This window comes from Phoxinus phoxinus (genome assembly GCF_949152265.1).
Source record: "Phoxinus phoxinus genome assembly, chromosome: 13".
NCBI lineage: Eukaryota > Metazoa > Chordata > Actinopteri > Cypriniformes > Leuciscidae > Phoxinus > Phoxinus phoxinus.
The window spans coordinates 22170147-22193865 of NC_136888.1; the positions used below are offsets into that span (position 1 = coordinate 22170147).

Sequence of the window (23719 nt, forward strand, 5' to 3'; positions counted from 1 at the left end):
ATTCTGTCTGTATGGGGAAAATACTATGGAAGTCAATGGGGCCCATCAACTGTTTGGTTACAGACATTCTTCAAATTATCTTCTTTTGTATTCAACACAGAATAAAGAAATTCATACAGGTTTGGAACAACTTCAGGGTGAGTAAATGATGACAGAATTATAATTTTTGGGTGAACTATCACTTTAAGCCAGGGGTGGGGAACGTTAGTCCAGGAGGGCCACTGTCCTGCAGAGTTTAGCTGGAACCCTGAAAAAGATTCACCTGATTGTAGCCGTTGTGACCCTGAAGACATTGATTAGCTTGTTCAGGTGTGTTATTTTAGGGTTGGAACTAAACTCTGCAGGAGAGTGGCCCTCCAGGACCAACGTTCCCCACCCCTGCTTTAAGCTATACCATGGAGACTACTTGAATCAGAAATAAGGAGAAGAGCCAGATGTGATGATTAGAAAAGAAATCATTTATAAACATAACACACATCACATACAGCCAGGTGTACAATGCAGAACTTATCAAATCAAGCAATGATTTTTATTATTTAATTTACACCTTTCTCTCCAAACTCTGAGATCCATCAGTCTTTGATGTTCTGGTTAGCTGGACCAGGTCTTGGTGATTTTCAGGTGGTTGAGTTGGTCTGCAATGTATTTGTGTTCAGGAAACTTGGCTTGTCGTGCATCTTTGATTTGAAGCCACATCCACTCCCGCCTCTGCGCTGCGTGGCCTCGCTCCTGTTCCAGCGTCATGAATGGCCGGCTGATCCAGTATTCATTCTCCGCTTCCTGTTCCAGCCGTTTAATCATATTCCGCTTCATCTGCCAGGTGACTACTCGTGGTCGACGGTACTTCCCGATCCACTGCTTTCCTGGGATCCCCTTTCGCAAAAGTGCCAGAGTCAAGAACATCCTGCAGCCAGTGACAGGTTACAAGTGTGAATCTGTGAAAAGCAGTTCAGATCAAAACATCATACATTTACACATAAATATGCTGATATGAGTAAAGATAATTATTGATTATAAAAGATCAAGCAAAAATTGTTTTGAAACTGTATTAAAGTGACATAAACATGTAAACAATACATTTTTGTACTGTATGTATAGCCTACATTATTTGAGAATATTGAGTTAGAGTTGATAAACAGCAGATATAATCTAAATTAGTTATGATCATGTCTTTAAACTCATTAACAATACATGTCTTTAATAACTAAAAAGTGCTAACAGTATCTGATGTAAATTTACTCCTAAACTTCCAAGTCTAAACAGACCAATTTGACCTTGACTTAAAATGCCATTGAAATCAAATCAACAGCATTTCAAATAGAAAAGAGCAACGCCAAAAAAAAAAAAAAAACATCTACAGCCATATGTGCATCTTTTAGATATGTAAACACTCGCAATAACCCATTTTAATGTTTCTTGCTGCATCACATAGTAGACTTGCATGCATGTTATAAACGAGTAAGAAATACTACCGTTCGTACAACAACGACGATAACCGAAAGTGCTTATAAATCTAAACACTTAGATATTACAACCAGTCCACTACTTACAACAGCAATAATGATTAAGACATTTAATTACTTACACGATCTTTTCTCCAAATCCGAGGCCAGCATGCCGCAGAGTGACACACTTGCTGCTGAATGTCAGTGGTGAGTTTTTGGCACCGCCACCTACAGCACTGGAGGCTGCAGTGCATCGCGCTCTGCTGGCTGATGAACTACAAAACCCTGGAAGGGCATCTCCATTCAATCCAGTTTAAGGGAGGGACAGAGCTGTTCAGTCCAGTCAGTGTAGTCCTAAAACCCGATAGACACTGCTAATTACACGACTTGTTGTGTTTCCCCCTTAAATTTAATTTAATTTCTGCTATAATTTGTTTTAATTAATTAATTATATAATTTATTTATTTGTATATGTAGTATTGATTTACGTTTAATTTTGTTATTGGCTTATTGGTAGAGTCTAGACTAGAGGACAAGACTAGACTAGGATATCATTATTCAATAAAAAAAATATAATTAAAAAATGAATTAAAATAAAATAAATTAAAATATTGTCCCAGGCTTTTTACACATGAGAAACAAAAATAGCCTCAAAAATTGTCACATGTTAGAAGTCTGTCCAATTAGAGTTCAGCACCATGGCCCGGAAGAGTAATCCGGTTCATGTTTTTAAAATCCTCTCCATGTCTTTGATGTTTCTGTGCTCCGACTCCAGTCGTGTTTTGGTCAGTACTCGGAGGAGGTAGAAAGATGACAGCCAGAAAGTCCGGGTCGCGATTAGAGTCTGAAATAGAGCGCTGTCGATCAGAGACACAATGGGACAAGATACCAGAACTCGTGCGACAGCTGTCTGCGAAACTCATCTCAAACGGTGTGTGTGGTTTATGTACATATTCTCACGGCTAACGCGTTAGCTCTGACAGTGTGTGTGCCTCAGGCCTGATGACAGAATTCGTGTCGGATTTATTCATTCCCGTTCATTTAACTACACATTTAACGGTTCTTTCAATTAATACTTTGATTTCATGGTGTCTAAAATATGCTATTATTTTGCCCTTTTGGTAGTGTTCCGCACATCTGCCCAGTAACGTAACGCACACTTCCTGATTGCTCATACAGTTGTGTCCATTCATCTTCATAATTTCTGTAACGTTAATTCTTATTTGATCAAGTCTATGAAGTTATGAAGAGTCATTATTTGGCTTATTATCTTGTGAAGGTGTAATGTCAAATTATAGGAGTCTATTTTGCATTGAAAACACAGATTCAGTTATTTGTTAAACAGATAGTTGAACTTCAATGTTGCATCAACTCACACTCAGATAAAGAGAAGGAACTTACAGAGTAACGTTAATAAATACAAATAATAATGAATAGAAAAGGGCAGTACACAAATATCACCAGAGATCAGTTAAAAGTAGAGACTATTTTAAAAGTTTTGAATGCTTTTTGTGTTGACAGATTAAAACAAATAAATTAAAAAAAACTTGAAAAGCGGCTTCAAGTTTACAAAGAAATAGGCCTATATATTATTTGAAACAAGTTGTAACTTGTAAGTAATAATTCATAGTCATTTAAGTTCCATCATTATTGAAATACAGTTAGTATAATACTGTAAAAAATGTTTTAAAACATAATTATTTTATTTTCATTAGCCTATGTTTAAATATGGTCAAGACTAAAATAAGTGAGGGATTGTTTAAGGGAAGGTTTCACAAAAATAACATTTTACAATATCATTTGTGAACATCTGTAAGATGTATAAATGAATGGAGGCTATCCGAAAGGTTGGTTTAATATCTATAATGAATCTACATTCATACTATTGGGGGTTAAAATTGCTTGTTGCCATCTTTACATTTAACCCTGTTCATTAAAAGGTACATTTTATTAACATTATTACACAAGCATTATTACATGAACAATATGTGCATGTAAGGCAGCAGATTAAACCACATGTGATTCTACTCAGAGCCTTGTAAGAATGTGGCTTTATGTAATGCTATTTTCACATCAGTGTTTGTTTTTTGAGATATACTGTAGTGCAGGTGACATCTCTCTCCACGGTTACCGTTTCAGTCAGAAGAGAAAGATGAAAGGAATAGTTCACACAAAAATAAAATGTCTTCCATGCTTGAGCTCGCTGACAGTCATTAAGATAAAATAGCCTAGCTTATAAAGTTCGGACAATGTCATGTGACAAATTTCCTCAGTATAGTCTTGAGGTCCTTTCTTCATACCTCGCTTAATACATCTGAGATCTTCTATTTGTGATAACTTTTTTTCAAATGAATTTGCATATTTAAATTAAAATATCTGGATTAAGCTTTCTGAGATTACTGCGCATTCCTGTGTTCATTGGAAAGGACATCATATGAAAAAAGAATATCACACACCTAATGAAAAACTTGAATTTTCTGGACCTTTATATAAAGAAACAGCCAAGCAACCATTGGCCTTCCGTTTTGTGCCTATTTGAGTGAATTCAGGTGCAGGACTAAACCTCTGCCTCTCTTGTAGATGATCTCGGGGAACTTCTGCTGGGGGAGGCCAAACTCCAGCAGTACCTCAAGGAAAACCCCATTAAGCAGGGAACCAGTCCCCGTGGGCCCCGGCCCCGCCTCCAGGAGGTGCGCAAACACTTGACGGCTGCTCTTGATAGGGGGAACTTAAAGGTAAGCCTGAACAGTCAGGAGTCATAACTTTGAAATAAAATAAAATAGATTTCAGGTAGTTAGCTAAAGAATTTTTTAAAAAAATATTTAGTGATGTACTAAAACTAAAACTTAAATAAAAACTACAGTAGTCAACATTTGAAGTGGATCAAAAAAGTTCATCAAAGTTGTCCTAAGACGAGAACGGGTATTGTTCAAAACTCATGTATAACTTTGTTGAAAGGTTTTGATCCACTTCAAATGTTGACTACTGTATAAAATCAAAAACGAATAAATATGACAACACAATAAAATGACTAAAAACTTAAATTCAAATGGAAATGACAAAAATCTAAGTGAATTTTTATTTATTTAATGTATTTTATATATTCTTGTTCTGTTTCTAAAAATGTGGTGATTGTGTAGATATATTTGATTTCACTGTAAAAAATTATAAATAAAAACCTGCCGCTATAAATTAAGTACAATCAACTTGGCTGTATAAGTCATTTCAACTTAAATTATATTAAAGTGCATTTGAAAAAAAATGGGTTATTGTATAACTATAGTTATAGGTTATTTTAAACTATAGTTAAAGTAATGTAAAAACATATGTTGTCATGATTTACTGATCGTATAATTTTTTTTACAGTGACTGAGTGTACTATATTGTGGCGGTGTGTATTTGTCTTTCTCTCTCAGCCTGAATACATGCAGGAGGCCAGTCTGATCATGGCTAAGCTGTGTTATGTGGAGGCTGATTACAGGGAAGCGCTGAATCAGTACGGCCGTGTGAATCTGGATGAGATGCAGCTGGTGGGAGCTCCAGTGTACAGACTCTCCATGATCGCAGAGGCCTATGCCACCAAAGGTAAATAATCAGTGTAGTAACTCAGAAATCACAGTGTTTTTTGTTTAGAGCTGCGGATCTGTTACATAGCTGACATTCTATCAGTGTGAAAGCACCATACACTGCTTATGTATGCACTGTGAAACAGACTTGTAACTTGCTTTGGTAAGGAGGTTTTGTCTAACCACAACCGAATCTTTATGCTATCAAGTATATATTTCTGTCCTCACTAAAGGAAAACTGCTGCACAAACAAAACAACAAAATCACAGGCAATCACAGCAGTAAGATACTTGATATTCGATATACAGCTCTATGGAGCGGATTTTTTGTAGTGGACAAGAAATCAATATCATAATATAAGTTTATACTACTGTTCAAAGATTTCTTTTAATTAATTTTATTTCTTTGAATTAATACTCTTATTCAGCCAGGACAAATTAATTTATAAAATGTAACATTTATAATGTTACAAAAAATGTTATCAACAATGTATCACTGTTTGCACAAAAATATTAAGCAACCCAGCTGTTTTCTACATTGATACAATAGTAATAATAAATGTTTCTTGAGCAGCAAATGAGCATATTTGAATGATTCCTCAGGGATCATGTGACACTGAAGACTAGAGTAATGGCTGCATTACATTTTTATTGTGTATATGTGCTAAAAAAAAATAATGTTTCAATGTTTAGAATTACATACACTAGCGTTCAAAAGTTTGGGGTTGGTAAGATTTAAAAAAATATTTAAAAAATAAGTCTCATATGCTCTTCAAGACTGCATTTATTTGATCATACTTGAATACAGCATGACTGTTGAAAATTCAGCTTTGCCATCAGATGCATAAATTCCATTTAGAAAAATAATAAGATAGAAATCATTTAATTTAAATTGTAATAATATTTCAAAATATTGCAGATTTTACTGTATTTTGACCAAATAATTTCAGCCTTGGTGCATTTAAAAACAGTTTTAGTTTAAAACGCAGTTTTAGTCATGTGACACATATTGAACCGATAGATATCGATGTTTATACCTAAAAACACCATACCGACCCCAAGTGTTTAAATGGAAGTGTATATAATCATATTTAATTATAATATAATCACAGGTATTTCATTATAAAACATGTAATTCAATTTATAAATAATTTTTTTAATGTATTTAATTTAAATGTTGTTGTTTTTTTACTTTTTAACGCTCACTTGGTCAGATCAGTGTAGAGATAGGATCCTGCAGTTCACATTTTGACCTTTGGGTGGCAGCATTGATTTAATATGTGGTGCTCTGCAGAGAAAAGTGTTTGCAACTAAATCCTTTGCTCTGAACACACACACAAACACACACACTTTTAATTCCGAGCACAGTGAATGTGTTTGCCAAGACCGCAGCATGAGGTCTTTGATCAGAGTTCTGACAGATCGGCGGTACTGTGGGGCTCTGGGGGAAAAACTGCAGGGTGGCACAGAGCCTGTCTCATCCAATCATCTCATAGCATCTCTGTGACTGACAAGTGCCTTTACAGGGGGGCAGCTTCCTCCTTTGACCCTAATCATCCATCACGCCCCAGCTACCACACACGAACACACGTGTGTGTCATCTTGCTGGCACTTTCTGCCTTGTCTCATGTGTATATTAAACCCTCGTCCTGAATTAAAAAAAATCTCCCTCATGCCGCCATGAGCTGCTTGTCACACAGCCTGTCCTGAGGCATCAGATTTACTGTGGCCGTTAAGAGCCTGATCACGGTAATGGGGCTTGTCTTGGGTCTGGCTAGTATAACGGGCCTTTAAACCTCTAAGAAGAGCGATATGTGTGTGTTTAGAGGAACACAGCATTTGAGAGGAATAGATTTCTGATGAATTTTTTATCTGTATCAGAACAGAAGTCAATGTGCCTTTTCCAGACCTTGTCTGGTCTCCAGTGTAGCAGGTCTAAATAAGGTAATGGGATTTACAGCATGTAAACACACTCTCTCATTCATTTTTTCTCTCCCCTTTTTCTCTTTGGGCATCAGTGTGGAGCAACAAGACCATAGAAAATTCCTCTGCCCACATTTGTAATGAAATATAACTTTTCCTTAAAGCTAGAGTGTGTCAGTTTGTGCCCACATGATAGTGGTTCTTCAACTAGCACCACGGCCCCTATTGTCCATAACAATATTAAAAAATCCCCAGCCCTAGTTTTTTTTCTCAAAACTTGTTTCAATGTATGGTCACTCCTAGCAATAGATAATTAGATTTCAGGATTCCTATTTCTACACAATAATATATTTTAGAGCTTGGTATAACTAGTAAAATGTATATTCATAGTAAAATGGTCATGGTGTTTTAAAATGTTTTTTTTTATTTTATTATACTTTTTCAGGTCTAGAAATCACATTTTATGGGCCATAATTTGTTATTTGCTAAGTAGAGGGGCATACTACTTTTAAAGAGCATTTTATTGGATAATAATTGGACACTTAGCGGCCATTTAATGCAAGATTAATCAATATTTTTGGTTGGTTTTCTTGATAGAAATATCTGCCAAAAAAACATTATTATTTATAATAATGTTTAGGATTACATACACTACCAATAAAATGTTTGTGGTCAATAAGAAGTCTCTTATGCTCATCAAAGCTGCATTTATTTGAACAAAAATACAGTAAAAACAGTAATATTGTGAAATAATATTACAATTTACAATAATTTTCTATTTACATTTTTTAAATGTATTCCTGTAATGGCAAAGCTGAATTTTCAGCATCATTACTCCAGTCGTTAGTGTCACATGATCCTTCAGAAATCATTCTAATATGCGGATTTGTCGCTCAAGATACATTTATTATAATTATCAATGTCAAAAACTGTGATATGTTTTCAGAATTTTTTTATAAATGTAAAGAACAGAATTTATTTGAAATATATTTTTTTGTAACAATGTGAAAGTCTTTACTGTCACATTTGATCAGTATTAATTTATTTATTAAAAAAATACTGACCCCAAACTTTTCAACAGTAGTGCAGATTCCCTTAAACCTTTAACTAATATGTTATGCCAGTCAGTCCACTCTTGTTCTCTTCCTGTCTTACTAAGACTTTTAATCAGGGCCTCACCATTACCTTTTCGCTCGTGATGGATTATTTGGCTCCGTTTTCATTTTGGAATCATTTTGTGACTCAGTACCAGACCGTTTTCTTCATCCTGTGATATCCGTTTATAAGTCGATATCTATTATTGAAGCAGTTTGAAAAGTAGTTAGGAGGGCTACAGTTTCTGTTTCCTGTCACACTGCCAAGCTGTCATGAAAACTTTATCTGCACGGAGAACCCAATACTAACGGCAGCCAAACAAACAACTCTCATCATGTTTACCGGCCACCTGAGCGCCGGGTCTGGCCTGTTTTCCCTCATGCTATGAGGGATTTAAGATGTGAATTAGGAAGTTGAAGCCAGTAGACAGAGATTGGCCACAGATTGTGTGACATCTCTAAAGAACCGTGCTTGTATCTTTACCTGGCTCTCAGTTGACCCAGACGAGGCAAGGAGATATGGCAGTGGAATCAGCTCGTGCTTAAACATTTAAAGCTTTTCTGGTTTGTCTGATTTTCTCACACATGTATATTTCATTGTCTTACTTCCTCTGACCAGCAGCAACAAACAAACTTCACTTACATGAACGAAACCTATCACGTTCAGTTTGACCCTTTCTGAATTAATATCATATCCTTAAAGTAGGGATCAAACAATAACAGTGTATTTCATTAGTCAATTGAATTAGAATTGACATAAGCGCTGTGTGAAATTCAAGCTTTGCTTCTACATCACTAAATTTCACATAAGTGAAATGAATACTGTGGCTCTGTAGAAATTGAATGGAACTAGGATTTTAAAAAAGGATTATGGTAATACTACACTGTATCAAAAACTAAATCGATACCTCAAGTAACAAATAAACAACCTATGAATTGTCAGGGCTGTCAATACATTCAAATGTCAGCATTTTGTGATTAAATTTCAAAATAATCTTTAAATTTAACCTCTTTAGTTAAATTAATTTGGATGATGTTCATATAAACTAGAAATATAGACATTGATTATTTTATCTAACATAAACATTAATTCAATAAACAGTTGTAAATGTTTATTTAATTTGCAATTGTTGCAATATTGCTATTCTATATATTCTATAACATTTATTTATAACATCAATATACAACATTTTTAACATTTACAATATACAACTTTTTAATATTTTTTTGTTTAATTTTATTTCCGATCTGATCTGAATAGATTATATCTAATCCGATCAGAACAGTGCAGAGATGCATAATGTGATTTAGTTAATTGATAATTCATTCCTTCATTTTACTTTTAAATGGCCCTTCTAGTTCTCCGTGGTTATTATGTTGAATATGGTAAATGCGTGTTTAATCATTTATTTAACTCCTGATGGTATTGCATAATGAATGATACATTTATAGAACTGCTATGCCATATAGCCCTATCAGGGAACAAAAGTTAGCATCAATTATTGCCATTTTTCACCCATTAAATGATCTTTATTGAAATGAGCTGTCATAAGTCATGAACATCCTTCTGATGGAACAATCTGGCAGAGCGCTAGGACAGCTCTGTGTACTTTTCTTGCTGTTGGCATGTGTAAGGCATCTCATCCTTCTGCTGTTTGTTCGTAGGTCTTTGTCTGGAGAAAGTGCCCATGGCGTCCCCATCACTGTCCAATCGTCCTGCAGACAGAGACCAGGAGATCATCACTTGTTATGAGAAGTCTGGAGACATTGCCCTGCTCTATCTTCAGGAGGTAGAGAAGGTATTTCCAAATGTTCATTGACTACAGTTTTCACTACTGTTTTAGCACGTCAAACGTACATACATTTTGTAGCTGAGGACAGATTTGCACAGTTCTGCTGCAGAGGTTCAGCCATCCGTGAGTCTAATCTCTTACTGTCCCACCTGTGAACTTTAAATCACAATCAAAGCCTTTTACAGGTCAAAGTTCATTCTCTTGCAGAGTAAGATTCTCTGTTGCAATAGTAGCGCACAGATTCCTCCCCCTGCACAGTGTTTAGTATTTACTGCTTGTGATTTAGCGTTGGTGGGGAAGGGAGGGAGAGTGGAGAGACGGAGAGAGTGAATGATGGCGAGGAGAACGGCAGAGCTTGTATTCTGCTGCAGTGTTGATGCTGCATTTTTTGGGTGCAGCCGAAGTTTTACGGTTGACCTTCATGCGTGGCTCACTCGTACCCTCCTAACCGCCGTCCACTCTAATGTGTTCTCCGGGTAAATATAGCTAATCTGACTCTGTGCTTCTTTTGAAGATATGGTCTGAATTAGCTGAAAAACTAACAGGAAGTTACTGGGGGAAAGAGTTTAAACTTGTTTTAGTAATGATTGACAGTAACATTTGATGACTTGTCCTGTCTTCAGGCTCTTAGTGCTGGCATTCAGAACCGCAGTCCAAAGCCTGGCCCGGTCACACAGGAACAGGAACTTGGCTACTTCCTAGAGACTGGACTTCAGAGGGCTCATGTTATTCATTTCAAAAATGGGTGAGTGTGTGTGTGTGTGTGTGTGTGTGTTTATATTCTCAGTGACTAGGGCTGGGCGATATAACTGAAAATATGTTTTTCAGCCTCTTGACAATATTTAAAAATAATAATAATAATAATACATTTAAAGGGTCTCAAGAATCACTATTTTGAACGAACAAAGTAATACAATTTTAATCTAATTTGCTAAGTAATACAGTAAAAAATAAGAAATATTTGGTGGGAAAAGGCACCCACTCAAGTGTGGATGATATTTTATTTATATATCATTATTATAAATTTCTGCTCTAATAAAACAATAAACAACAACATTTACTGATGTATACACTACCGTTCAAAAGTTTAGGGTCAGTGAGACTTAAAAAAAAAAAATTCAGCAAGGATTAAATTAAAAGCATTAATTTGATCAAAAGTGACAGTAAAGACATTTACAAAAGTTACAAAAGATATATATTTCAAATAATGCTGTTCTTTTGAAAAATATTCCTGAAAATATTGATCAGCACAACCATTTTCAACATTAATAATAATAAGATTTTTAAAGAATCATGTTTCAGCTTTGAATTTAGCATTTTTAAAATATATTAAAATAGAAAAATGTTTTAATTATTGCAATAAAACAATATTGCTGTTTTACTGTATTTTTGATCAAATAAATTCAGCCTTGGTGAGCATGCGTTTTGAATTAAATCATTGAAGCTGACCGTTTTGCAAAACTATTTCAATGGCACATTCTTGATGAAACTTAATAGTCAAAAAGCATGGTGATAATCAGTGTAGATTTATATCACCAGCAAAATCATCTCAAATTAGTTATGTACCGGTATATATTGTGTATATAGAATTCAATATATCACTCAGCCCTGTCAGTTACACAGCACATTATGATTCATGGCCCATACAGGCTACCTCATGTCTATCCATTTATAATTCCTTCAGTTCGTACATCCCTTGTTTTCTCTCTCCACCCCTCTTTCCCTAAGACATGTGCTTCAGTGAGTGGTCTAGGAATCTGCTGAGCTTTTTGTCTCGAACTTTTTTTTTTTTTCAAATGCTTTTTAAACCCTCTGTAGTTCTCAGCCTGTGAATGTCTGTGCGTCTCATGTTATTTATGCGTGTTCTGATGCCACCATCTCCCCCTGCACCGCGGCCTCTGCACCATGGAGCCGTGTGTTTGACGACTACTCGTACGTATCTCTACACATTCTTCATGTAGAGTAGTGCCTTGCTTTTTTGTAGCAGCTTCACACAAAGCCAAAACCTAGTGAGCTGCCTACATAAGCAGTATTTTAAGGCAGCATAGGCACGCTCTCAACATGAAGGCTGCATGAATACGCTGGAGTTTTAAGATTTTAAGAAAATCCCAGAATGCATTGAAACAAATGGAAAAAACTGTCCAAGATGGTGGACAATGCAAGAGATGTTGATTATAAATATACTTATTTATTTAAAGCCAAAAAGTATCAATAAATTAGTAAAAATAAATCTATTAATTTATGGCTTCGTCAAGATTTTCTGTTTTGGGGGGGACAGTAATTTTTTTTATAATATTGTAAAGACTTCTATTTAAAATAAATGCTGTTCTCTTGAACTTTCTATTCATCAAAGAATCATAGAAAAAATGTGTCATGGTTCCTATAAAAAATATTAAACAGCACAACTGTGTTCAACATTCAAAAGAAATGCTTCTTGACAACAAAATCAGCATATTAGTATGATTTCTGAAATCTCACGTGACACTGAAGACTGGAGTAATGATGCAGAAAATTCACAGGAATAAATTAAATCTTTAAATATATTAAAATAGAAAACTATTTTTTAAATCACAGTACCGGTAATACCTTATTTCGCAATATTACTGTTTTTACTGTATTTTTGACCAAATAAATGCTGCCTTGGTGAGCATAAGAAACTAATTTTAAAAACATAAAAAAATCTTACTGAACCCAAACTTTTAAATAGCAGTGTGCCTATAAAATAGATTAAATTGTATTAAATTTTTACATTTTATGTAAAAAGTTACTTAAATGACTTTTACATTTGCATATGTACCGGTAACTTACATTGCATTCAAGGTGCACATTTTATGGGTTCATGCACTTCCTAGGATTCAAACTGATGAACTTGGGGTTGCTAGCACAATGTTCTACTGTTTGAGCTACAGGAATGTAGATTTTTCAAATTTGACTACATTTTATTATTTTTTTCCATATTAATGTATCAAGCTGTTAGCTTAGCAACTTAAATAATTAAAATGAATAGAAATCAATTGGGAATCGAGTCACACAGTGGCAGCAAGGCAGCTTACTATTTTTGGAGCAAAACAAATCAAACGGAGAGAAGCAAAAGAAAAGTCTAGATAGTGCTTTGATGCCCAGGTGAACTAAACATGGAGGATCCCACAAGCTGATTAATCTCTGTCAGCAAAGATTTGATTTTGTTTACTCTGATAGACCCTCTGATTGCAGAGAGTAACACATCTAGTCAGTGATCTTCCTGTTGTAGGAGGGGAAGGGAAAGCATGGGAAAGCTGAAGGAGTAGGAGACAAGTTCATCCTATATCCTAATCTTTCATTCTAACCAGAGGTACACCTTTCTTTTTAGCGATTTTCACCACTAGCGTGAAACGTGAGTTGGCCTTACACAAGCCAATTTGAACTGTTTATGAGAATGTCCATCATTTTTTTTTATTGGTGCAGTGAGTGTGTGGTTGGGGATGAATCTACCATATGGATGCAGGTGGGGCATCTGTCAGTGCTTCTAATGCGTCTGTGTGAAATATGACCGCTGCAGTGGTGCATTGTGGGTAATGTATCTGTTAGGCTCATAAATGTTTGAAAGCAGTGTCTTTAAGTCTCATGCAACATGCAGTTCTTACAGCACAACAAATGTTCAGTGCTCAGTCTGTGTGCTATAAAAACACTATAGACCGGTTTAAAGGTATTAAAGTGATAGCTGTTTTCATTTTATGGCTGATATTAAAAATTCTAAAAAAAACACAGACATTATATATATATATATATGCAATACTCCTATAGGTTTAAAATCGGATAAAAACGTGACTGTTTTTGAACTGATGCTTGAATTTACTTTTATTTGTTCATTCCTTTTCTCTCTATCCTGCTCACTCTCATCACTATTTTGACACTTCTGTCTCTCTCAACTCAACTTCTGTACTGCGTCTCCCTGCATTCACGTGAACCTCTGCAAGCTATCTTGTTCATTTCACACACGTCCATTCATGGTTTGTGTGTTTTCGCGTGCTGTCAGTTTGTGGGAATATAGGAGTCTGATGAGGATATTGACCCCAGTCATTGACAGGCTCTAACACATTCACAGGTTGTGTTCATAGGTGTTAATTGTGACCGTATCAAGAACTACTGTAATTGATGTGCTCCCTGTTATCTTCCTGTCCACTGATAAGTGACTGCTTTAGACTGACGACTTGATGTTAGAGCTCATTAAATCATGGCAGAGTTCTGACTTGTCCTGAGGGTGTCTGTGCGTGTGTTTCCACATGTTTGTGTATGAAGTTTGTACTGAGTTGATGTGAAATTTGTTGATGTCAGCTGTCAGGTTTCTTCAGCTCTCTAGAGGTTATTAATGTTTCGCTTTTCTCTCTATTTCCCGGTGCTGCAGTAACCTGACCCATGGTGTCGGCCGCTTCCGAGAGATTCTCCGAGCCGTTGAGACCAGAACCACTCAGAATCTGCGTATGGTGAGTTGTGTGTGTTTATGGCTTCGTCTTGTTGTCTTTATCTAGAACAGTAGTTGTCAGCCTTTCTTGAACCCAAGTCCTCTCATAATCCAAGACAATGTTCATAGACTCCCGTTGCAGATTTCTGGTACTTCTGCTGTAATGACAAAGCTGCTTTTAATTTACAGAAACAGGGGGCCGGATTCACGAAACATTCTTCATAAAATTCTTCTTAACTGCCAAGTTCTTCTTATTTTCTAACTTAAGAAAAAAGATAAGAATATTTTGTATTCCCAAAAACTTTTCTTAAGAATGTTCTTATCTTTTTTTCTTAAGAATGTTCTTAACCCCTTAAGCGGCACCCCCTTTTTTAAATAGACATGAAAATGCACATTCCGACCTTAAACGGTCGTAATTCAAGAATGCTTTGGAATATAGATGTAAGATTGGTCTTGTTTTAAAGAAGGCATTTGGCAGATTTTTGTAGGAGTGAAATAAATTAAGAAAGTCAAACAGAAAATAAGTTATAGAAGTTTGAGTTTATGAGAATGTACAATGTTAAAAATTTAATTATTCATATTTTATATAAAATATATATTTTCAAAACCTGGTGGACTCTAAAAATGCCAAAAAATCAAAGCCAAAAATCTGAACAAGTCGTGTTTCAAATTTTAGGTTGATATCTCAAAAAATAAGCTTTCAGTGAGATTTTGTTTGGGTGCAGTAACAAACTTTTTCACTAGTTGACATTACTGCCCATATAAGGGCGTCTTCATTTCCATATGTTGATTGAGTGATCTGAACCATTATTTTTTACAATTTTCATACAATTTATGAAGTAGACATTCTATTCAGAAGTAGTATTGGAAGTTTGGCAGATGTTTAAATGAATTCAACCTCTAAGGCCCTGTTTACAATGCTCGTGGGTGAAAACGTAAAAATATTTTATCAGATGTGCCTTTCGTTTAGACGGCGACGGCGTTTTTGGGGCTTAAAAACTTAAAAAAGTGAAACCACCCTCCAGAGTGGAAATCTAAAAAACGCTCCACCGTCGCTTTCCCGTCTAAAGGGTAAAACCGCAAAAGTCTGCTTGACAGTGAAGGCACCGATCTGCTCACGGTGGCATGCGGCAGTACAGGAAAATAACAAAACATTATCAAACTAAAATATAGTATTAATTTTATCGACATACGAAGAGCACCGAGGGTAAAAGCAGCAGCTTTACCGTATTAAACATGAAAGACCATGTTTACCGTGTCAGCGTCTCTTTCACTTTCAGTGCTTCACATTGCCACCTAGCCGCCTGGAGTGCATACTACATCGAATTTCACACACTTTTGCCTCACCACATGCACGCAGATTCCCCCCCCCCCCCCCCCATAACGCTCGTCTAAACGCAGAATAAAAAGTGATAACGCATAATTGCGTTTTCTCTTCAGATCGTTTCGGTGTAAACATAGCCTAAGAAACACAAAAAGAACACGTATGTGCATTATAGCTCACTGCCACATCACAAATGGTGAATCTATTTTTTATTTTATATTCAAAAAAATGTCAGACATTTTTTTCTAAAATAATTGAATGGATGCTATCTTTTGAACTCTTGGCATGAAAACAAACTGAGGTTTCTACCATTCTTTCATGATTTTTCATGTCCATCACTCTTTCAAAATAAAGGTCTGAACACCTTAGGAGTATGAAAATATTCTTGTTGCAAATTGATAAATTACGGCTCCTCTGTAATTTATTTTGAAAATCTGTCTCCAAATATGTAAACTAGAGATTGTAAGCTTTCAAATTATATATAGTTTGTCAAGATTAGTTTAGGTTTAGTATAGGATATTACTGTTTTAAATATGTAATGGCTGTGGCAATATAAGGGGTTAAGATCAAATAAGAAGTTTTCGTATTCATAAAAAGAGCATCCAAAAGAGCATCTGCATGAGACAGGCTCTTTTAAAATAATGATTTTAATTTGAGATGGTGCATTAAAAACACAACACAGAGTGATTAACTCCAGTCAAGCCTGTCGTGACGAAAATAGTTAGCTTATTATGATAACTACGGTAATCTGCAGGCAGTGCAAAAAGACAAACTTTGATGTGTTTTTCATTCAGCGAGTCTTCAGCATTACCCGCCTTTCAGTCAAATAACAAATAACACCTTTCATTTTCTTGTTCTTGTTTCTATGTTAAGAACATATTTCTGCTCAAAAACATTTTTAAATAAATATTATAAATAATACATCAATTACAAAAATATTATATAAATATATTAATTATAGAAAAGTCTAGAAATTACATTTATATCCAGGTTTTCCAAGACTTTGGGGAGCCTGATTCTTAAATAAAACTGACCGGGGTTGAGGGACCAAATACAAATAAGAAATTTTGCCAGTTTTCATGTTGATTTTTAATTGTTTTATCTTATCTTAAAGCTTATTTTTAAATCCAATTAAATTCGGTTGTCAGTTCACCTTTTTAGTGCTCAATACACACACAGTTCCGTAATTTACTGGAGTGACAACCGCATTCTACAACCAAATTAACTCCTGAAATAATGCAGGTAATGACAATCGTATTTAGAAAAATATAGACATACACAATGTCTATATGCAGACAGTGTGTACAGAACCGAACTGAACAACTGATTGTTAATGTTCATAATAAGTGGACATGGCAACACTTCAAGTGCGCGGTCTGCGAAGATATTATAGCGGATATCAAACATGCGACATGGTAGAATGTTGCTGTTGTTACCGTGGTATCAATCATCACAATTTTGGGAATGAGTCGGTTTCCCTACACACGGAACGATAACTTGGGGGATTCACTCTTTTAGGGGATTCACTATTTAAATACAGTTGTCACTCCTGAAACTTTACAGTTTGTATGTGGCCTCTACATCATCTTGGAAGTTTGCTTAGGCCCTGTAGTGGGCCCCGGCCCCCTGGTTGAGAACTACTCTGAAGGTATACGTGTGTGTTTGTGTTTAGACTATTGCCAGGCAGCTTGCAGAGATCCTGCTGCGGGGCATGTGTGAACAGAGTTACTGGAACCCCCTGGAAGACCCCCCTCACCACTCCCCACTGGACGATCCGCTCAGACACAACCCACACATTAAGGACTACGCCCTCAGCCGCCGTCCACGCATCTACTCAGGAGAGAAGTAGGACATAACGCCAGCTCTCCTAGACTGTGCTTCTCTCTTTCCATTTGTAAAGTGGCATGTCTTAAGCCTGACATATCTTAAACTATGTCAGTCCCATTGTTTTGTCTCGAGATGCACACTAGTAATGTAATGTTATTTTCTAAGGCACATTTATTAAGCCTAGTTCTTGCTTAATCTAAGCCTTGTCTGTAAAACCAGGCCTTAATGTACAGCTGAATGCACAACCTTTCAGAGCTGAATATCTACATTTCTAAAACTTCAACTAATATTGACATGAAAACAAAGCTAATAAAAAAAAATACTATTAAGTAAAAAATAAATAAAAAAGGATTTGGATTTGGCAACAATTTGCTAAAAGGTTAGGACAATTTTCTGCTTTTATTTTTTATGATGTAGTTTAAAAAATGGGGGAAATGAAATGATCAGAATTCTGGTAGTTTGTTTCTTGTTACTTCATGATGTCATGGATAGAAAAGTTCATGATATAGCTTTTCTTTCTCTGTCTAGTTTGTTTTGTCCGCAGGAGAACACAGAGGAGGCCTTACTTTTGTTGTTAATCAGTGAGTCCATGGTGAGTAGCAGTAAAACTCCTGTGACCTCCTGTGACCACCAGCACTGGAGCTAGAACATGTCACTGCAGGTTTTTTATCCCATCATAATAGCACTGAAAGCAGAGCTGGAGAATCAGAGCTTTAGCTTTAACTTTAACTCAGCAGAACTGAACCATTAGCTCTCTTGGTCATGTGGCTTTTCTTTCATATTCTTTAAACTGATGCCCCAACAGCTCAGGGAGTGACTGTGTTCAGTTATAATGTGTTTTTACTTGGGAACAATGTGATCAAGCAGTGTTTTATTTCGTATAAATATTTACTTTACTACTGCAGTAACCTATAAGGAAATAAGCTGTCTAATATTATCAGTAGCATCTATTATCAATAGTTCTGGTGGTATATGCTACTATGTTGGGATTTATATAAATAAATAAATAAATATTTGTATTGATTAAGGAAACATTATATTAATCAAAAGTTACAGTAAAGACATGTATAACGTTACAGAAGATTTCAAATAGCCATATAAAAATCCTGAAAAAATGTATCGTGTTACTGTCACTTATATAGATCAGTGATTAAGGTTTACACAAAAATATTAATGTTTACAATATTGATAATAATGTTAAGATGTCTTGAAATATTTCTTGATGAAATCACCAAATATGCATATTAGAAAGAATTCTGAAGGACCATGTTACACTGAAGACTGGATTCATGTCTGCTGAAAATTCAGCTCTGCAATCAAAGGATAAAATTACATTTTAAAATGTAGGAAAATAGAAAACAGTCATTTTTAAATTGTAACATTTCACAGTATCTCTGGTTTTACTGTATTTTTATCAAATACATGCAGCCTTGGTCAGCCTTTGAAAAACATTCAAAAACTCTTCGCAAACCCAAACATTTGAATGGTAGTGTGGTGTGTGAATGAGTCTATTAACTTCTGTATTTATCGTAGGCTAACAGAGACGCCGTATTGAGTCGAATCCCTGAACACAATAATGACCGAATCATCAGCCTCCAGAGCGCCTCGCTGGTGTACGACCTGCTGACCATCGCGCTTGGCCGACGCGGACAATATGAGATGCTCTCAGAGGTGAGGTCCTGCCCACACTTATCGCTATGGGTTCAGGAATACTCCCTCAGCGGGACGAGTTGAACCTCCTGGTGTGGTTGCTGTGGTAACGAGACCAGACATGTACTCTAGACTGCACTCTCTCTGTGTGTGTGTGTCTGTGACTGGTCTAGAGGTTATGCACAACATTTATTTGAGTTTGTGAGGATATAACAAGCCAGAATGCTGCTTCAACTGATTATAATATAATATTGTATATTATATTATATTATGAATTTAGAACTAACCCAGTATTAGTATTAGAGTAAAAGTCTGCATGTCACAGTTTTGTTCAAATCTTTAAGTATATACAGCATTATTTATAACTTTCTACTTAGTTTCATTTTAGCCATGGACAAACCTGAAATGTTTGTTTTCAGAAGCCTGACCTATTTAGGACAGAACAGGCTGACGAAAAAAGGCACTTTTGTTGTGTGTGTGTTTTGTATATGTTTTCATTAGTGTACCTGGGCATCATTTTCTGTTCCATCTCCATCTGTTGATCATGCTGTTGTTGCTAATGTTAGACTCAGCATAACTTTTGCTGTGTCTTTTATATTCAAGGTTTTCACGGTTGTGCAATCGCAGGGCCCCAGGAGCCTGCCAGTGTGCCCTCTGCAGGGTCATGTGTGTTTGTGTAGATGTTTGTTATATAGATCTAATTGTTCAATGAATTGCTTTCTGCTAAGCTGCTAGTGTGATTAACTGTAAAGCCTCAGAGACACACTGAAAAGCCTGTGGCACCTTGGGTAATCTACAGCAGGAGACATGGCCTGGCTCTGTGTTTGACCTTTGTGTGTGTATCTGGTAGGGTCATAATTATTGTTCTCAACTCTTATCCGAGGTTATCTTAATGTGTCCTCTCCACAGTGTCTCGAAAGAGCCATGAAGTTTGCCTTTGAGGAGTTTCATCTCTGGTTTCAGCTCGCTCTCTCCCTGATGGCCGCTGGGAAGGTTAGTGTTCCATTTTACAACTCCTATGTACCCCAAAGTTTCCATGGTGATGCAAAAGCCTGGAAATATCAGGCAATTGTGAAGTTGATTTCAAGGCCTATGAAAATAATGAAAATTGATAATGATAAAAAAATGAACATTTCTTTTATATAGATTTAAAATAAAATATATGTATTTATATATATGACGAGGCTTTCAAAAAAAAAAAAAATGCAGGAAAAATGGAGGTGCATCATCTCACTCTCCAAGTAAGCTTCCAGTTCTGCACCTCGGCTCGACAGGGCGCTTATTTGGAGAGCTGGGATATATTGTGATGATCCATGCTGTACTCAAGGACGAAATCTTTGGACATATAATTTAATAGCGTATAAATACGGCATTTCCGACACCAGTTTTGATGTTATTGCTGTGTGTCACGTTAAGAGTGATGCAAGATACTATTTAAAATCTAATTTGAGCAGCCGAGCGTCCAGACTGAGACGCATCTGTAAAGGTCTTATTGGAATCACATTTCAAACCACCTCCAAATGTGGTTTGAAAAAGATTTTAAATAAAAACATAATTTATGTTTGTTTGTTTTCTGGATATACATACAAAAAATATCCGATTTTTGCTGGTAGTCTGAACATATCATTATATACTATTTATAAAATATATCTAATATGCAATCAGTGCAATCTCTGTGTTTGTGTGTGTGTGTAGTCGGCTCGAGCAGTGAAGGTGCTGAAGGAGTGTATAAGACTGAAGCCAGACGATCCCACCATCCCTCTGCTGGCCGTCAAGCTGTGTATTGGAAACCTGCACTGGGTAATGAAAGCGGAATCATGGGAAATATGCACAGGCTCAACCGGAGAGCTGACACTGACCTGTTTATGACTCTGTAAATCCATTACTGTTAGACCGGCCACGAACAGTGAGATGGTGATGACATGGGGTGTGTATTTGTGTGTTTTAGCTGGAAGAAGGTGAGCGCTTCGCTAAAATAGTGATTGATATGGGTGAGAAGGCTGCTGAATTCAGGGCCAAAGGCTATCTAGCTATTGGTCTCGTCTACAGTCTGAAAGCCACAGATGGTGAGCAAACCTGCACAAAGACTGTAATATTTACTGTATCCTCTATAACACACTCTATATATTTTTTATAATACTTTATAACAAAATGTGTCTTTATAACAAAAAAAGTGCTGATATATTAAATTAATTAAACCAGATGCAGTCTGTCATTCTATAAGATTCTGATTCTGCATGTTTTTTTTAAATAAAAATCAATTATTGAGGGAAGAAATAAAAAAAAATTGGCTTTAATTATTTTTGTATGTATATAATTAGAATATGTGCCCATGCCACAAACTTCTAAGCTCCCTGGTTGAGAGCCACTGTTCTCAAGCCTTTCTGCAGTCGATTTATAATGTTCTCTTCCTCTGTTCTTATATAACACACTCTTTAAGCACTCTGTACCTCTCTGTAATGCCTTTTGTAATGGTTTATGCTTTCTCTACATTCTATTACCTGCACTATTCTCTTTCTATAATCCATTTATACTTTATAACCCATTTATTTTCTTATATAACACACTCTGTACCTCTCTGTAATGACAATTACATAATTTATAATGGTCTCGACATTTTGTCTTTATAATCACTCCATAATGATCTACACCTTATCTATTCCCTCTATTACACACTTTATAATCCCTTGATACCCTTTCTCAACATTTAGGTATCTGAAACCTTACAGACTTCTCTTAGTTTCCTGGTTTATATTGTCCTTACCATCTTCTCACATCTCTGTCACCTGTCTTTACAGCATCTCTTCGAGGAATGCAGGAAGAGTATCAGAAAAAAGCACTGAGCGCTTTCCAGAGGTAGACTGTCCTAAATCTCTCTCTCTCTCTCTCTCTCTCTCTCTCTCTCTCTCTCTCTCTCTCTCTCTCTCTCTCTCTCTCTCTCTCTCTCTCTCTCTCTCTCTCTCTCTCTCTCTCTCTCTCTCTCACTCTCTCTCACTCTCACTCTCACTTTCACTCTCTCTCTCACTCTCACTCTCTCTCACTCTCACTCTCACTCTCACTCTCTCTCACTCTCACTCTCACTCTCACTCACTCTTACTGATGAAACACTCTGTTTCTCTCTCTCTCAGAGCACAGAGTCTATCCCCCACTGATCATCTGGCTGTTTTCTACCTGGCACTGCAACTGGCTGTATCTCGACAGGTAGGAGAATCAACATCTGCTTCTTACACACAGGTAGTGAGAATTAAAACATCTCAACATTCAGATGATGGTACATGATACATTTCTCCTCCATTTTGCTTTTGATACCTGGGTGACTGTAAGCATTTGCATATGGCTAATTTCAACTGCTTCAAGCCACACATAGGGCTAGGCAATATGGCCAAAAATTATTACAATATTTTTTATATTTTATATATTTGTTGTCCTTGTTTCCCTGACAGTCTGTCGCTCTCGAATGTCAGTCTATTATTTTTCCTTCTCATTTTTACCTCACCCTGTTTAAAACAATCATCTAATAAAAGCGTCTCTTGTGTGTGTATGTCAGATTCCAGAAGCTCTCGGTTATGTTCGCCAGGCGTTACAGCTGCAGGGCGATGATGTTCATTCACTGCACCTGCTGGCCTTGCTGCTGTCAGCTCAGAAACACTACCACGATGGTCTCAACATCATCGAGATGGCCCTCAGCGAATACCCTGAGAACTTCATGTGAGTCCAACACGCTCACAATCACTGTCACACTTTAACTAACCTCTCCAACTTATAGTTGGATGTAGCCTTGTTTTTTGACTGCACTGAGTTGATACAGTTGTCAGCAGCCAATCAGAGAAAGGGCAGAAGCCTATTCTTGGATAAGAGAACCAATCAGATTATTCCATGCTTTTTTGCACAGCATTTGTAAAGCCTTACACACACACACACACACACACACACACACACACACAAACACACAGCAGCAGGCAGTGTTTAGACATTTAGAGGCATGCCACAATGCCCACTCTAATGAGAATGTTTGTGTTCGCTGTAGCAGCTGGGATAGATGGGTACATATCTGCTGCTGGCATCTTCAATTAGACGAGTTAGAAGCATGCGTGTGTGTGCTGGATGTTTGGAGCACTGGGCAGTCCCCACGCAAATTCCCTTCACATTCGATTTGATCAGAGTTCCCTCCATCTCTGAGTTTATGTTGTGTGTGTGTGTTGTCGTTCTTCCGGCTGTGTGCTTCAGCCACTTACATAATAGAAAAAAAAATACAACAGCTTTCTTTTTCCTCCAATCATATGGCCTTCTTTTTCAACCTGTTTTTCCCTGGAGGGTTTTTGGTGTTGTGTGTGTGTTTATCCAGTTTGTGTGTGTGTTTCCATGCATTTTGCTTCATTGCCTTGAATGGAAATGCACCAGAACATCCAGCCCACCTTATTCCACACACACAGACACATGCGACAAGATTAATTCAGTGCTTGTGTGGGCGTCCTAGCAGTGTAGCGTGCAAATACAGCAGAGATGAAAGAGCGGCTGATGAGAATGTGCCTTCAGCGCTTTGAATTGGCTGAACTCATATCAGCATGGCCTTCAGAGACCGCAGCTCATGTATGAAGCTCAAACTGATCTCGGTTCAGGCTCCAACGACATCGAACTGTTGAAGATCAACCTCAAT

At 36.6% G+C, this 23719-nt stretch overlaps 2 protein-coding genes across 5 annotated transcripts in view; one reads left to right on the forward strand and one right to left on the reverse strand.

Annotated features, from left to right (window-relative positions):
- Window positions 1-437: 437 nt before the first annotated feature.
- Window positions 438-1706, reverse strand: mrpl57 (mitochondrial ribosomal protein L57). Its single transcript, XM_079631875.1, has 2 exons — window positions 1586-1706; window positions 438-935 (listed from the first exon to the last, which is right to left on the reverse strand). Exon 2 carries the CDS (start codon window positions 901-903, stop codon window positions 592-594), a length of 312 nt encoding a protein of 103 aa, XP_079488001.1. The 5' UTR covers window positions 904-935; window positions 1586-1706; the 3' UTR covers window positions 438-591.
- A 484-nt stretch (window positions 1707-2190) lies between these two features.
- The window catches only part of ttc7b (tetratricopeptide repeat domain 7B), a 37700-nt gene continuing 16171 nt past the window's right edge, over window positions 2191-23719 (forward strand). For all 4 annotated transcript variants that reach the window (XM_079631876.1, XM_079631877.1, XM_079631878.1 and 1 more), the window contains exons 1-15: window positions 2191-2376; window positions 4026-4180; window positions 4862-5030; window positions 9693-9826; window positions 10444-10565; window positions 14205-14283; window positions 17258-17430; window positions 17941-18004; window positions 18946-19083; window positions 19972-20055; window positions 20758-20862; window positions 21011-21128; window positions 21861-21918; window positions 22191-22263; window positions 22610-22770. In XM_079631876.1, coding sequence (XP_079488002.1) covers window positions 2256-2376; window positions 4026-4180; window positions 4862-5030; window positions 9693-9826; window positions 10444-10565; window positions 14205-14283; window positions 17258-17430; window positions 17941-18004; window positions 18946-19083; window positions 19972-20055; window positions 20758-20862; window positions 21011-21128; window positions 21861-21918; window positions 22191-22263; window positions 22610-22770 — 1754 coding nt within the window. In that variant the 5' untranslated portion in view covers window positions 2191-2255. The remainder of the gene's footprint in view (window positions 2377-4025; window positions 4181-4861; window positions 5031-9692; window positions 9827-10443; window positions 10566-14204; window positions 14284-17257; window positions 17431-17940; window positions 18005-18945; window positions 19084-19971; window positions 20056-20757; window positions 20863-21010; window positions 21129-21860; window positions 21919-22190; window positions 22264-22609; window positions 22771-23719) is intronic.

Coding starts and splice junctions, on each gene's coding strand:
- mrpl57 (XM_079631875.1), bottom strand. CDS start 903: ATGTTCTTGACTCTGGCACTTTTGCGAAAGGGGATCCCAGGAAAGCAG.